We start from the raw sequence: 15,000 nt of genomic DNA, 5'->3' as shown, positions 1-15,000 counted from the left end.
TGAATGTTGATAACGCCCCTTGGAAATTCGAAAATATACGCAGGATTTCCAGACCCTTCGCATTTTTGCAAATCGGGTCTGGCGAAGCCAGGCTACCTCTGTCTGTTCTGCCTCAACACAGTACTGATATCAGAGTGGCCCTGGTGTGGCTCCACCTGGGTCAGTCCTATGGTGTTAATTCTGAGCACATCACTACAGTCCCCTAAAATGTGACATTCAGATATGCCGTAGAACTAAAATGGCCCATATCAAATGGCGGTGTTTTTGAGTGTGTGTGTGTGTATGTGTGTATGCAGCACTCCTGAAACACTTCCACCTCATACCGCCATCCTTCCTACCAACCCCTCCATCCTTCCTCCCAACCCCTCCATCCTTCCTCCCAACCCCTCCATCCTTCCTCCCCATCCTTCCTCCCAACCCCTCCATCCTTCCTCCCCTGCATCCTTCCTCCCAACCCATCCATCCTTCCTCCCAACCCCTCCATCCTTCCTACCAACCCTTCAATCCTTCCTACCAACCCCTCCATCCTTCCTACCAACCTCTCTATCCCTTCCTACCAACCCCTCCATCCTTCCTACCAAACACTTGGCTTCGCTCACAGGGAACACTTGTGCCTCGTTTTTAACCAGGAGTAACAGCAAGATAGCATCTCACACACACACAAATGCACGAGCACACACACAAATGCACGTGCACACACACAACCAGTTCCTGCACACACACCCACTTAAAACATGCACGCTCGCACACACACACACACATCCACAAAAAACATGCATGCATGTACACACGCACCCACGCACACACACACACACACGCACACACACACCCAACACAAGCAATTCCTCCACAGAGATCAGCCCATTACACAGGCTGATGTATCCAGGTCATTTTGGAACCAGAGGAACAGTGAAACTACCATCCACTACTTCTGATAACCTGCAATAAATCCCTCAGACACGTACTCACCTCTCCCCACTCTCCCTCCCTCCCCTCTCCATCTCTCTCTGGTTTAGATCTCCTCTTGAACTGTATATTAGTCATGTTACTCCAGTTTGTGTGTGTGTGTGTGTGTGTGTGTGTGTGTGTGTGTGTGTGTGTGTGTGTGTGTGTGTGAGACAGTGTACTCACACACGGATGTAATGTGCAGGCTCAGTGGAGCAGCGACACATCACCAAAAATTGCTGGAGAGTCCAGGAATGGGAAATGTGCTGTAGCAGCAAGCTGCCTCTATCAGCCTAATAGATCAGAGTCAAGAACAGTAATCTGTGATTTCAAACCCATGCACACACACCCACACACAAACAGGCGGGCAGAGGACCTTCTGAGCACGTAAGCAGTAAAAGGGGTATCCAACGGAGCAGAGACACTCAGGGCAGTCATTTTTTGGTCTGTGTTCCAGAAGGGCTTGCTCAGAAAATGGGTGATTTAACCACAGCCATTTTCCTCCCGTCTCTCCCTCCCTCTCTCTCCCCCCCTCTCTCTCTCTCTCTTTCACACACAAGCCATTTTCTCTGACAGGGCAAGGAATGGTCTGTGTTCGCTTCAATCAGATGGAGGTCACAACTTTTTTTTTTTATCACACCGGCCTTCAGAGCGCACTGAGAACACACACAGACACACACACACACACACCCACACAGACAGACAATTCTTCTTTCACTGGGAATACTCTAATGAACCTGAGAGGACCAGAAGAGCAATTTTACTCTGACCTGTATTAGAGCACTAGGCAACCAACACATCACATCCACAAAACCCCTTGTGTGTGTGTGTGTGTGTGTGTGTGTGTGTGTGTGTGTGTGTGTGTGTGTGTGTGTGTGTGTGTGTCATAGCACCTACAGTAGTTATCTGCTTTGCAAGCCTGGGGTGAGCAGAACATAAAAAACTGTGCAATGCATGGTTTTACCGTCTCTGGTGTGGATGTTGTGTAAGCTTGTCAGCACAATCTGAAACACATATACCCTACTTTCCAACAGTACGCTACTCATAATGCTTCATTTCCCAATCAGCAGCAGGCTATATCCACATTCGTATGACTGCACAGCGTGTAAACATCTAACTGACAAGGTTGTTCGTATATGGTTAATTTCTAGTATTTTAGAGACTAGTACCAGTTACTTAAACTTCAACTTATTCACAGAGCGCATGCAGGTAAATACATCAAGCACTTACTATGATGTTGATGTAGGTTAATGGCCGATGGCAAGAATTTCCCAGCATGTAGCGACGCCGGATGCCCCGCGCTCAAGTGGCCGGGGGAAGGAGGGATTCTCCCGGCTGCTGCAGCGGCTCCGAGTCGGTGAGACTCCATGGCGAGTCCTGCCAGCAACGGCGGTGGGACGTGGACGGATCGGGGGGGACCGAAATCTCGGCCATCCATTATCCACAGCGGGGAAACTTAGGTAAAAGAAACTGTCCGTTTCGGATACCTATTCCAAAAAGCCACGGCTGGGCTATAATACATCTAGATCTCCAGGCGAATCCGAGTCCTTTTCAGTCATCCCGCTGACCTATAAAAACACGAGGAAAAATCGTTTGACACAGAATCTACAAGAGGTCAGATTGAGCAAAGTGCTATAAACAGATGGTTTTAGGATTTCGTCCTGTTCAGCGGAACGCTCGGCCTATTAAACGAGCAATGACGCAGTTTGGAAAAACACTTTAAAAACTAAATTTAGTATCTTCGCTCAAACGCGCAAAAGAGCTCAAGACACAACCCAGATGTAATATATATCGCCGTAGCCAATAATTCATTCCATAATGAACTAATCAAATGTTTTTTCAGACCGTAAGCATTCCATCCCCCACCGCATAGGCTATCCGACCGTGAAACCGTTCCACGGCTACGCTTCTTGGGCTACAGAAACACAAGCCTCGTCGGAGGCTATTTAGCCTGGGCACGGACGCTCTCTACCCAGATGGTCCAATTCGCCCCATAAAAACCGCACATCGTCAAATACATTTAATTTCTATATCTATGCTTCTGCGGTTTTCCTACACTGAACGGCTTCCTAAACGCAAGGACGGTTACCTATGTAAACCAATAGCCTACCATAAATATATAAGGAGCATCAAATATAAATTGAATGAAACAGGTTAAAAATAAATAGGGGTGCAAAGGCTAGTCTATTTAAGAAGGGCTGGCGCACTGGTGCGTTCTCTTGATGCGGATTTAGGGCCAGTTCGCAAATAGGCACGGGGGTCCTGCCCATGGAGAAATCAAAACAGCCCGTTTTGCCCAGTCCAATGTTTGATAGCCTGTATACAATACGGCTGGGATGAACCTCTATGCCGACTATCCTGCAGTTTGTTATTTGCCACAAATTGTCAGATGGGATACATTATATTCCATTTAGCCTAATTCATGTTTATGCAGCCAGGCGAGTAGGCTGCCTGAGATGCTAGAAGCCATAAAAACCGTCAGCTTGTCTTTAATTGCACATCGACATTTGAGAGGATCTAGACTTAACCTAATAAAAAGGAAGTTATAACTTTAGTAACGTAGCCTAATGGAAGCGATAAAAACACCATACATCTGGCTTCACCGTAGGGATTAGGCTATAGAATACTCTCAAAATTCGCCCACAATTTTCCAAAGTTTAATAAATATTGGACCTACCGCTGATATGCGTAGTTTAATTTATAATATAAATGACTGAGGTCTTTCACTAACAGTGTTTATAGAAGAATTAACCTTCAAAGAGAACAAGCCGCGGGCTGCCAGATCACACCGCGGCTCGTGATACTCACAGGCGGGCGATCACATAAAGGCTCTTTAGATAGCGTAGCCTATTTAGGCGAATTCGGTTATTCCAAAATAAATTGACAGTAAATTCTCTAAGCGCACAGTTTCAGTTTTGGTGGACTGGATTTTCTGTTCAAAGCCTTGCGTCGGAGGGAGAGGCAGCCCCAGCCACGTTTCAAAGTTTACACGGTTCCATTATGAACTCAGTAGGCTACAGTAAAACTTTCTGGAAGGAAATTGTCCCGAGAGTTGCCGAGTTCCCTCTCTGTGCAAGACGCGGCGAATCATTTCTACATTTAGTTTCAGAATTAGAGCAGTAGGACCAGCTCCCCGCCTTTTTACTTATCCATTACATTCCCTGTAATAAGAGAATTGTATCAGCTTTATAAGTATCGACGGTAGTGTGACACCACTTCGGAAAACATGTCGTCCTCTTACTTGGATAGGAAAATCTGAGCAAGAAAAAATGTCAAGGCTTCTCAAAATCCGAGTTTCTGCGAAAATAATTGGAGTAGTCCATAACAGGCCAGTCCGAAGGTAAGCTGGGGGATAACATTGGGGGATAAGGCCCCCTCACGCGTCTGTAAACTCTTCTGCAATGAAACAAGCATTGTTTTACAAGGCCCGCCTCTCCGCCCTGCTCCACACACTCTACGGCGAATCCTCGGATAGGCTGCGTAACGTGTCTGTTGCCTCGATGTAAACACTTTGGCTCCTCGCCAGCTCTATAAAACCAATTATGGTCCAAGGAGGTTGAGCCGTTTCAAGGTACCCTCTTCCTTCAAGACTGAATGATCAAAACAAGCAGTAGGATTTTTTGGGGGGGTTGGGAGGGGGGCTCGAGGCGGCTCCCCTGTTCCGCACTGATTAAAATAGACGCCTTGGCTCGGACGCGCAGAGCGCCGATGAGACATTCTGCTCGGTCAGGTTTGACAGCGAGGCGGGAAGCGTTGTTGGGCTGGTTTGAATTGCGCTACAAACACGCATTTGAAGGACGGGCTGTTCCAATTAAACTGCCTGGTGCAGCGTAATCTGAATTGACCCGTGTAGGCTATTTGGCACGAAGGCATAGCCCTATTGCTGCTTCATCATAAGGCATAGAAGCACCCAAACCACAATCATAGTTCAACCTTCCCAATATATTAGGCTTGCTAGGCTACATCTCTACATCTCTGCAAACCAGTAGAGTAGCATGGGCTACTCTCTGTGGTTTGGTTCATTCCCATTCAAACACCCACGACCATGCCCACGACTTTTCATAGGATAAGAGTTGATAAGTGTAGAAGCACAAAAGAAAGCATATAGGTGGGGTGGTGGTCTCAAGGGGAGTAGCCTAGCCTCAGTGCGAAGCCTTCACAGCGTCTAAGTATGGAATTAGCATCAGAAGAGGAGAAAGAGTGAGGACTCATTCGGTGCCATTATGCAGAACAGAACGAGAGAGGGTGTGAACGACCTTTAACACGGTACGTGTGAATCGAAGCTCAAACCCTTGCATGAATTCAGTATTCCCTCCAGCGCAGGACAGGGGACTGGCCCTCCCAGGTCGGTGTCCACACGTCCCTTTTGAAGTGCTGCATTTCAATGTTACAAAAATGTTCATTAAAAAAATCGTGGGGCGGTTTCAAAATACCCATGTCAACCCCCCCTCCACGTGAGACGGTTTCAAGGTGCCCCCCGATAGGAACAGTAGGGGGAGAGAAAGAGACCGAGACAGGAATGAGACTAGGGAGAAGCCATTACTGACCCGAGTCTGAATAACAACAACCACCGTTCAGCTGGAACAGGCGATCCATTCAGCATAAACAACCGCAGAATGGACCCAGCTGAACCGGAGGACTGAGCCCGGTACTGTAGTGGGTGCATAGGCTATCCGAGCTCCAAGAGAAGGACGAGCTGGAGAACGGAGAGATTGGACGGGCACCGCGACACAATCACCCCGCTGACCTGTCTGCTCGCTCCGCCTGTCACCTCGGACGGACCCGGGAAGAGAATTACCAAATGGAGATCAGAGTGATGTCCTGTCCGAGTGTCCATGGGGAAAATACCTTTGTTCTCGCTCGCCAGGCCGGGATCCCAGGCAGTAGATTAGGCCTTTTGTTGCCTTCTCTTCATGCCTGAGAAAACACAATTTTATTTATTTTTCAATTATTTTTCTATTTTGACAACTTGAAATTCATCTCTGGTTTAAGGTGGGTAGCCTGTGTAAAATATATTGTTGATTAAATTAGACTACTATTAGCAAATATACTGATGATAGGTTCCATGTCTTGTATTGTTATTTCAAAATGCATTTTTTGGATCAAATCAATATATCTTTAAGTTGCCTAAAACATAGGCTAATGCCCCCCCCCCCATTTTTTTTTATTCCATCGGTTTTCAAATACAAATGCATCATAGCCACTATTGAAAACATTTCACTAGCCTATATAGACTATAACTGAATTCCCTTTTTCGCATGGCCATTTTGCATAAGCGCTTTACGCCTGGGGCATTTGTAAATAGGCCTACTCCTGGGTCAGTCCTTCACTTACATCTCCCCTAAGCGGTTGGGAAATAGGCCTGCCCACTTGATAACATGTATAGGCCTAAATAACTGCAGTTCTGAACAGCTTAAATTTGTCCTTGCTATGCCCTCAAATTTTATTTTTTGAACGCATTGACTCACATGAATTGTTTTAAGCGTTACATGCTTAAAACCATTTAATTCAGCTGTTCCTCGGCCCGAGTGTCAACTGGTCGGCAGCTTTCTCACGCTCCTCGGCTTCAGGGAGCCTCGCGCAGTAGCGCACTCATTCAGACTTTATGCGATTGACGACACGAGAGCACATTTAACAACGCAGTGTGTAGCAGCACCTAAATCGACAGTAAAATCACACAATTATTTGTCTGTTAAAACCTAGGCTTGGCCTATGAATTGTTTGTGTCTTATTGTCATAAAAAAATAATAAAAGCACCATTTGGTAGGAGAATGTTATTGCTTCTATGTATTGCTTTCTTTTATGTCTCCGTTTCAGTTATTTAATTGTTATATTTTCTTACACAACTGTACACCTGCTAAAAGTGAATCCAGGTAGGCTACAGGGTTGGGAGCGTTGTAGGATCAGGTAGCCACATGATTTGATTGGCAACCATGACTATCTGACTCATACCTGCGCGCGGCCTCCCCAGGCCTGCAGGCAGGGAGGGATGTGGCGGTCTGGGAGACAGCCATGGTTAACTGAGCTTTGCTTCTGCTAGTTTATCCGAATGAAATACTGCTGTTGGCGTAATTGTCCTCGCATGGACGTCGCAACGTTAAGAAATATTAATCGTCTCTGACGATGCTCTCCCTATTTCTGTAAAAGGTAGCCTATGCATTGGTTTGAGATCAAGAGAAAAATCATGTCAGTGTACTGTATTTTATTCTACTCAAGCATGGCAGGCTACTTCAAAAAGCAAAAGGACGCATGAACATCCAAATCTCTTTTGCAGGTTCTGCAGTTGTAACTATATTTACTATGACAGTATGTGCAAAACATCTGGCTAATGTGTAAACCACAAACTCGCACTTTTTCACATGTCAATCTTCTGCACATATTAATCATGCTAATTATTCTTATCCCCAAAGTAGAAGGAAAAAAAATGTAATGCTTAAAACATGCTGTGTGTAATTCTACATGATTTGGAGTGCTTGGGGTAGCTATGGAGAACAGTATTGTTAGATTTGGTGAAGTATGAATGATTGATGTGAGGGTGGGGCTTGGCGGTGCATGACCCCCCCCCCCCCCCCCCCAAGCCTTCTCGCCCTACGCCCTGACCCCCCTGATGTAACAAACAGGCCGCTCAGATGACTGACATCAACATCCTCCACCCACTTCCCCCATGAGGCACCTGTCAATCAGCACGGCCCGCTGTGCTGCAGGGGATGGGGGGGGGGCAGGAGGGACAGGACAGGAGGGCAAGAGGGGGGGGGGGGGGGGGGGGGCGGTGGACAGTGGGCAAGACTAGCCTACAAGGGGCTGAACACACAGGCAGGCAGAATTCCCACAGGGTGAATAAATATGTGATGTGTCATAAATAAATCATAAATAAAGGCATGATTTTAAATGTTTCAGTGTGCGTGTGTGTGTGTGTGAGAGAGAGAGATTTTGAGTGAGGGAGAGACCATTTGCCTGTGTGTGTGTGTGTGTGTGTGTGTTGTGTAAATCCTCTCTGGTCATGTGCTCCAGTTTTATAGTGAAATCAGTCAAGGGTAGATGGACTCTCTCTGGTCACCTGAAGGACCACCATCAGCAGATCACATATAGAGTCCCCTAGATGTCGAGGCGGCTGCTGACACACACACACACACACACACACACACACACACACACACACACACACACACACACACACACACAGCCTCCATCTGCAGCACCCAGTACACCCCTCTATGGGTGTGTCAGCACACACTGCTCTGATTGGCTGAGGTCAGGACAACAGAGATATCTTATTGGCTGGGAGGAGATTGCTGTTTTAACATGGAGAACAGAGAGAGAGGGGCATTGTGTGTGTGTGTGCGTGTGTGTATGTAAGAGAGAACTTAGTTCATTAATGTTGAATACACCCACTTCTCCTCTGCTGTCTCCCACCTGTGTGGGTTTATAAAGACAGGAGACATACAGAGGAGATGCACACGCATGCACACAAAGCTCTTATTTCCCAGGTGACAGGTGTCTTGTGTGATGGGGCGCTCACTCATAGAATACAAGGTTTGAAAGGCTTGTTTTCAGACTAGGATTTGCAGATATGCCTTTCTGTGTGTTGGTGTGTCTTCACTGCCTGCTGTGCATAGGCAGCTGTCAAAATAGTCAGTATCTCCCTCTCTCTCTCTCTCTTATCCTTTCTCTCTCAAACTCGATCTTCTGTCTTGTACTACATCAGAAGTTTGAATGCAGAGTGACAATCCAGCAGCACAAATATTAGCTTAGAGGGATCCCTCAGGGAGCTGTGTGTGTGCGTGCACGTGCGTGTGTGTGTGACAGAATACCTATTGAATATCAATTAGGCATATATAATTCATGTGGACAACGTAATAAATGAAACATCAGTCTTTGTATTTCAGGCATGTTTACTGATCTGCAGATGCAAGAGAAACACACAGTGATACCCCAAATTCCATGGTAGCTGTACAGAGGAAGCTCGAGGAATGTCTGACAGCAGACCCCTGCCTAACATGGAGGACGGAGCGGCAGGATACGGTCGTCAGGTCCGCACATCCGATCTGCCCTTCACTCCCGTTATCTGGAGGAGAGAGGGAGACAGGAGGAGAGGAAGAAGTGTGAAGGGATGGAAAGAGAAAGTGTGTGACTCGAGTTCGCCATCTGGTGGATAAGTAGAGACCACACCCCTCTCTCTCTCTCCCTCTCTCTCTCACTTCCCCTTCTCTCTCTTTCTTCCTGTCCCCCATCTCTCCCCCTCTGTCTCTCTCTGTCTCTCCCTCCGCTCTCTATGTGGAGCAGAGTGAGTAATGACCACCCTCTCTATCGCACACCAGAGACCCCCCCCCCTGCAGCAACACCCAAAATTAGCACTGCCAGTTTGACCGTAGACACACGCACACACACGCACGCACACACACATACGCACACACACAGAAATTACATATATAGGTTACACACCAACGCATGTTTCTAGGTCACTTCTCTTTTACAAGAGTATCAACATGACCGAATCAGGTCAAGGAGTTGGGCAAACTATGCATAGCACAGTTTTGAGTGTTGTTCCTCTTTTTGGGTCGTGCGTTCCCCTATATGAGGGAAGGAGGAGGATTCCCAACTCTCCACGATAGATGCCCGCAGACCCTGGTCTCATGTGTGTGAACTGTCTGTACCTTAGCCTCCTGCTCAGAGTGTACCCACCAGGTGCCTCCCTAACTCAGTTCCTACCCATGTTGGTGGTACCGCTGCCCCCTCTGCTGGACACACGCTGACACTACAGTTCTCTCTGCTCACACCTACTTCTCCTACCGGTCTCAAAATGACACTCGTGTTACAACTGAGAATAAAATATCTTTATTGATAGCAGCTGAATATGACAGTGGTTAGTATGGGCAGGGGGTGTCTAGTGGAGGGACACCCAGTAGATCCTTCCTCAGTGATCTGGGCTTGATGTGACTGATGTCCAATCACATTGCTCCCAGTCAGTGAAGTGAAATAGAGCAATGCTGACTGGTCAGTCAATCTTTACTGTATTGATCAGTCAGTCTTACTGGTCGGTCAGTTTTTTTTGAATGTATTTACAATAGTGTACATACTGTGTGAGGGTGTGAAAAGTGAAATATTGTTGCGCGAACAGGATATACATATCTGTCTGTCTCACAGTATCCCTCTTCTACGAAGTCAAGAGTCAACCTCTTTATCTCTTTGTTTTCCTCACGTCTTTTACACACCGTCAGTAGCCTAATACCGATACTGTACAAAAGCTAGCAAAATGGATCCACAACACAACTTTGGATTACTAAGAATACTGCCATGTGGTCATTATAAAACTCTCAAAGTTACATGTCTAATTGTAGTAAACAATATGATTCTTTTTGATGCCTCCATCAAATTAAATATTAACATGACAAAAACAGTAACTGACATTACTGACAGAGAGAGAGGTAGACAGAGAGAGAGAGGGAGAGAGAGAGACAGGGAGTTAGAGGTGAAGAGAGAGAGGGAGAGGTAGAGAGAGAGAGAGAGTTAGAAATGGGAGAGGTAGAGAGAGAGAGGGAGAGGTAGAGAGAGAGGGAGTGAGAGGTAGAGAGAGGGTAGCCTCTTGAAACCATTCTGATCGAGGGAGCTCACTTTCAGTTTCTCTCCGCAGATCAGTCTGGCCTTCCCCCTATCTAGAACGATTTCATAGGGCAGCAGGAGTATTTACCTTGACAGACTAACTCCTTCAGCCAATCAGCGTAACAAAACCTTTTCCAAATCCAGTCGGAAGAACAGCGAAAACGTCTTTTTCTCCATGACACTCTGCTAGTGCACACTTTTGTTAAATTGTCGTTATTGAGTCTATTTCTGCAATACTACACTTATGGCTGTGTTTATTCTATTAATGTTAACGTTAGACCTTGTCGCTTCTGGAGACTGTTTTGCCACAGTAACCAATCAGGGGCTATGTTCTACTGGGTTGGCAGAACAGCAGTCAGGACACAGTCCCTGATTGGCGCAGTCAAAACTTAATTTGAGAGAAATCATTCGACATAGGGGGAAGTCCAGACTGAGCAGAGGGAAACTGAAAGTGAGTTCCCGATCAGAATGGTCTCAAGAGGCTACCCTCTCTCTCCCTCTAGGTTCTCTAGGTAGAAAGAGAGGGGGAGAGAGGCCTAAGGCAACATGGTACCCTAACACATGTATGCCTCGAATGAGGCTCAGTCCCACGTGGCACCCAGTTCACAAAGCAGTTCGTCATGGAAATCTAGTACCTTGTTTAGGGGATGACAACGTCATGTGACTAAAAGTGATGCCACATGAACTCTCAAAACCCCCTCAGTTATCAGAACAGAACAGTCCCAGGTGGGAGGATGTGGATGATGAGTGTCTTTACAGAGAACAATGGTGCAGACCTTCTTTCACGGCCTGGTGGGTCTCTCTGGCCATTATGCCTATTTTAAAGTTGTCTTCTTTTTTTTACATTCATAACTCGGGATGTAGCCTACATTTACAACCATGGACCCAGATCATAAGTGTACAGACAAATGGCACTAATTAACAACCCACCACCCCCCCCTCAACCCCGCTTCCCAAAAAAGAGATCCCTATACAGACACTGAAAACATCTGTGGGCACTGAAGTACAACAGCAAGGTGATGTCACAGTAGAAACAGGAAGCAAAACGTACATCACAGGGTGTCCAGGGGTTCCGTCGCGGGATATGTCCCTCTCAAGGATGATATTAATCCATAATACTCCTCTCCGGTTTCATTCACCATCCCAGGACAGTTCCTTGGGAGACTATGACATTGCTCCTCTTGAAACGTGGTGATAAACTTAAGAGAAACTGAGAGGTTCCTTGAACAAGCAGCAGCAGGCAGAGGAAGTGTACAGGCTATCTACACAGACGTCAGACACAGAGCGGGCCGGACAGCAAGACACACTTCTTTTTTTTCTTTCAAAGACAGAAGGAGACAAATGGGCGGGGCCAGACAGCTCAGCAGAGACCTTCTGTCAGGCTAGTGGGTTTTGTGATGAGGTATGCTCAGCGCCCTCGGCACTGTCTGGGCTGCCTATGTGTGTGTGTGTGTGTGTGTTCAGTTCCCCGTGGTGTAGTTGGTCAGTGAGTGTTTGTGTGTGTATGTATGTGTGTGTGTGTGTGTTCAGTTTCCCGTGGTGTAGTTGGTCAGTGAGTGTTTGTGTGTGTGTGTGTGTGTGTGTGTTTGTGTGTATGTTCAGTTCCCTGAAGTGTAGTTGGTGAGTGTGTGTGTGTGTGTGTGTGTGCGTGTGTGTGCATGCGTGTGTGTGTTCAGTTCCCTGTGGTGTAGTTGGTGAGTGTGTGTGTGTGCGTGTGTGTGCATGCGTGTGTGTGTTCAGTTCCCTGTAGTGTAGTTGGTGAGTGAGTGTGCGAGTGCCCCAGACCCCGGTGCAGTGAAGCTGTACGCTGCATATGCCACAACCGAGCCCAACATCAGCCCCGCCATGTAGGAGACTGTCATGGTGTTCCCTGAAGAGAGAGAGAGAGAGAGAGAGAGAGAGAGAGAGATGGAGGGGAACGAGAAAGAGGAAGTGACAAAAAAGAGCAATTTATGCCATGTATGCTAGTGTATCATATGCTACAGATACATAGGTAACATAATGAAGATATGGGTGGGTGTGTGTGTCTCTCTCTCTCTCTCTCTCTCTTTCACACACACACACACACACACACACACACACACACACACACACACACACACACACACACACACACACACACACACACTCAATTAATCAAGCACTCTCAATCACCCCCTCCCTCTCTCTTACCTGCCAGCTCCCTCTGTTCGGGCGGGACCTTCCCCGCGGCCTGGATCATCGGCACAGAGCCGAAGTATCCGTTGGTGACGCCCATGAGCAGGGAGAAGAGGCAGGGCCAGGCGGGGTGGGCGAGGGTGGGCGACGAGGCCGGGTACACGCACATGACGAACAGAGGGATGAACACCACCCGGAGACAGGAGAAGAACAGCAGGCGGGGCCCGGGCCAATCGTACGGCAGCGCTGCCAGGATCTGAGGAAGAGAGAGGGTTAGGGTGGGGTTTGGGGTCAAACGGTAAACGGACTGCACCTTATACGAAGCGCTTCGCAATGGCCTCTCATTCACCCGTTCACAAACACATGTTCACACACCAGTGGCGGCAGCTGCCACGCAAGGTGCCAGCCTGCTCATTAGGAGCAGTTTGGGGTTCAGTGTCTTGCCCAAGGACACTTCGACATGTGGACAGGAGGAGCCGGGATTCGACCAGTTCTACCTCCTGAGCCACAGCGGATTTCGATGGTAAGGGGTAGGGTTAGGGTTAGGGTTAGAGGGTTGCCACAGGAACCAATCAGGGACTATGTTCTACTGGGGGGACAGAACAGCTGTCAGAAGCCAGTTCCTGATTGGCCCGGTCAAAACGTAATTGGAGAGAAATCATTTGAGATATGGGGAAGTATAAGTGTGCCAGGTCTCTCTCAGGGTTAGGGTGACTAAGAGTTAGTTGTCCACTGTTTGTCAGAGGACGTAAGGAAAGATTAAAAAGGTAAAGAGACGAGGAGGGGGAACAGAGGAGTCCCGGGATGAAGCGCATTGTCGGGACAGCGCCCGCGTCTCACCTTGCCTACGAAGTCGGCCATGTTGAACGTGGCCATGATGAGGATGGGCAGCCACTCCCCCAGGGTGGGGTTCCGTATCTCGGACTCCAGGCCGGGGAACAGACACAGTGTGACGCTGTAGGTCACCGCTATGGACAGCATGTAGGCCCAGATGACGCGAGCCACCACGTACCGGTGCAGGACCATGTCTAAGGTACAGGACAGAGGCGGACCAATAGGAATCAGCAGAGAGAAACAGTGAGAGACAATACCTGAACTATACGTTTCAATCTGACATCAGATGCCTTTGAACTAGAGAGAGAGAAAGAGAGAGAGAGAGAGAGAGAGAGAGAGTCAGAGAGCATTGACTAAAGAGAGATAGATTGATATGGACAGAGAGATAGAGAGTACAGGTAGGGTACCCCTGATCCAGCTCCTCTGGATCCTGGCTTTGGGGACCCCGAAGCGCACGTATGTCCCTCCTGCTATCTCATCAGTGACATCATCGGACGGGGACCCTCCTGCAGCACCATTCCCCTGAGAGAACGGAGAGAGAGAAGACAGAGAGAGAGAGAGAAAAGACAGAGAGAGAGAGAGAGAGAGAAGAGAGAGAGAAGAGGGCGAGAGAAGACAGAGAGAGAAGAGTGAGAGAGAGAAGAGTGAGAGAGAGAAGACAGAGAGAGAAGAGCGAGAGAGAGAAGACAGAAAGAGAAAAGACAGGGAGAGAGAGAAGAGGGAGAGAGAAGGAGAGAGAAAAGATAGAGAGAGAGAGAGAGAGAAGAGAGAGAGAGATAGAGAGAGAGAAAAGATAGAGAGAGAGAGAGAAGAGTGAGTGAGAGAGATAGATAGAGAGAAAAGATAGAGAGAGAGAAGAGTGAGAGAGAGAGAGAGAAAAGACAGAGAGACACGAGGGAGAGAGAGAAGACAGAGAGAGAGAGAGAGAAGAGGGAGAAATATATATAGAGAGAGAAGAACAGAGAACATAAAGAGAGAAGAGGGAGAGAGAGAGAAGCCAGAGAGAGAAGCCAGAGAAAAAGAAGAGGGAAGACAGAGAGACCCTCCAGTGAGGGAGTACTGAACTGGACCAGGTTCCTCTGTTAAAGGGGAAGGTGACTAAACAGTGGAGGAGGACAGTTCCCAGAGGAAGCAGGACAAAAAGAGAACCATCACATTAGCAATCCCCAGGCAACCTGATACCACACATTCATTCGTACGCTTGATTCATCGGTGGCATCAAACATGGCCGCCGCATTGTGGTTGTTTGCTGTGAGCCTGAATGCCTAGTGGATTACATCACCCCTGCAGCCATGCTTATCAACGAGGCCTCAGAGCCCCGCCCACCCCCCACCCCTCCCCACCCCCCACCCTCCGGGTGCTGCCATACAGTGACAGCTTACTGCAGGTTGGCATAACCTTGTTAGAGGAGGCTGGTGTCGGAATCATCGTGATGCATGTGACAATGAGTCGGAGGTCCAGCAG

General features: G+C 47.8%; 2 protein-coding genes across 2 annotated transcripts in view; both read right to left on the bottom strand.

Moving 5' to 3' along the window:
• tnrc18 (trinucleotide repeat containing 18) overlaps positions 1-4,297 on the bottom strand; it is a 39,435-nt gene extending 35,138 nt beyond the window's left edge. The window contains 2 exon segments of the mRNA XM_084438149.1: positions 2,176-2,513; positions 4,187-4,297. Of these exon segments, the coding sequence (XP_084294275.1) occupies positions 2,176-2,383 (208 nt within the window). The 5' untranslated portion in view covers positions 2,384-2,513; positions 4,187-4,297.
• A 7,984-nt stretch (positions 4,298-12,281) lies between these two features.
• The window catches only part of slc29a4a (solute carrier family 29 member 4a), a gene marked incomplete at both ends in the record, with an annotated part of 6,342 nt that continues 3,623 nt past the window's right edge, over positions 12,282-15,000 (bottom strand). The window contains 4 exons of the mRNA XM_084439042.1: positions 12,282-12,415; positions 12,718-12,958; positions 13,543-13,730; positions 13,944-14,058. Coding sequence (XP_084295168.1) covers positions 12,282-12,415; positions 12,718-12,958; positions 13,543-13,730; positions 13,944-14,058 — 678 coding nt within the window. The remainder of the gene's footprint in view (positions 12,416-12,717; positions 12,959-13,542; positions 13,731-13,943; positions 14,059-15,000) is intronic.

This window comes from Borostomias antarcticus, assembly GCF_949987555.1.
Source record: "Borostomias antarcticus genome assembly, chromosome: 5".
NCBI classification, from domain to species: domain Eukaryota; kingdom Metazoa; phylum Chordata; class Actinopteri; order Stomiiformes; family Stomiidae; genus Borostomias; species Borostomias antarcticus.
The sequence above is the reverse complement of the archived record's forward strand: the minus strand, read 5'-3'. Positions and strand labels throughout refer to the sequence as shown.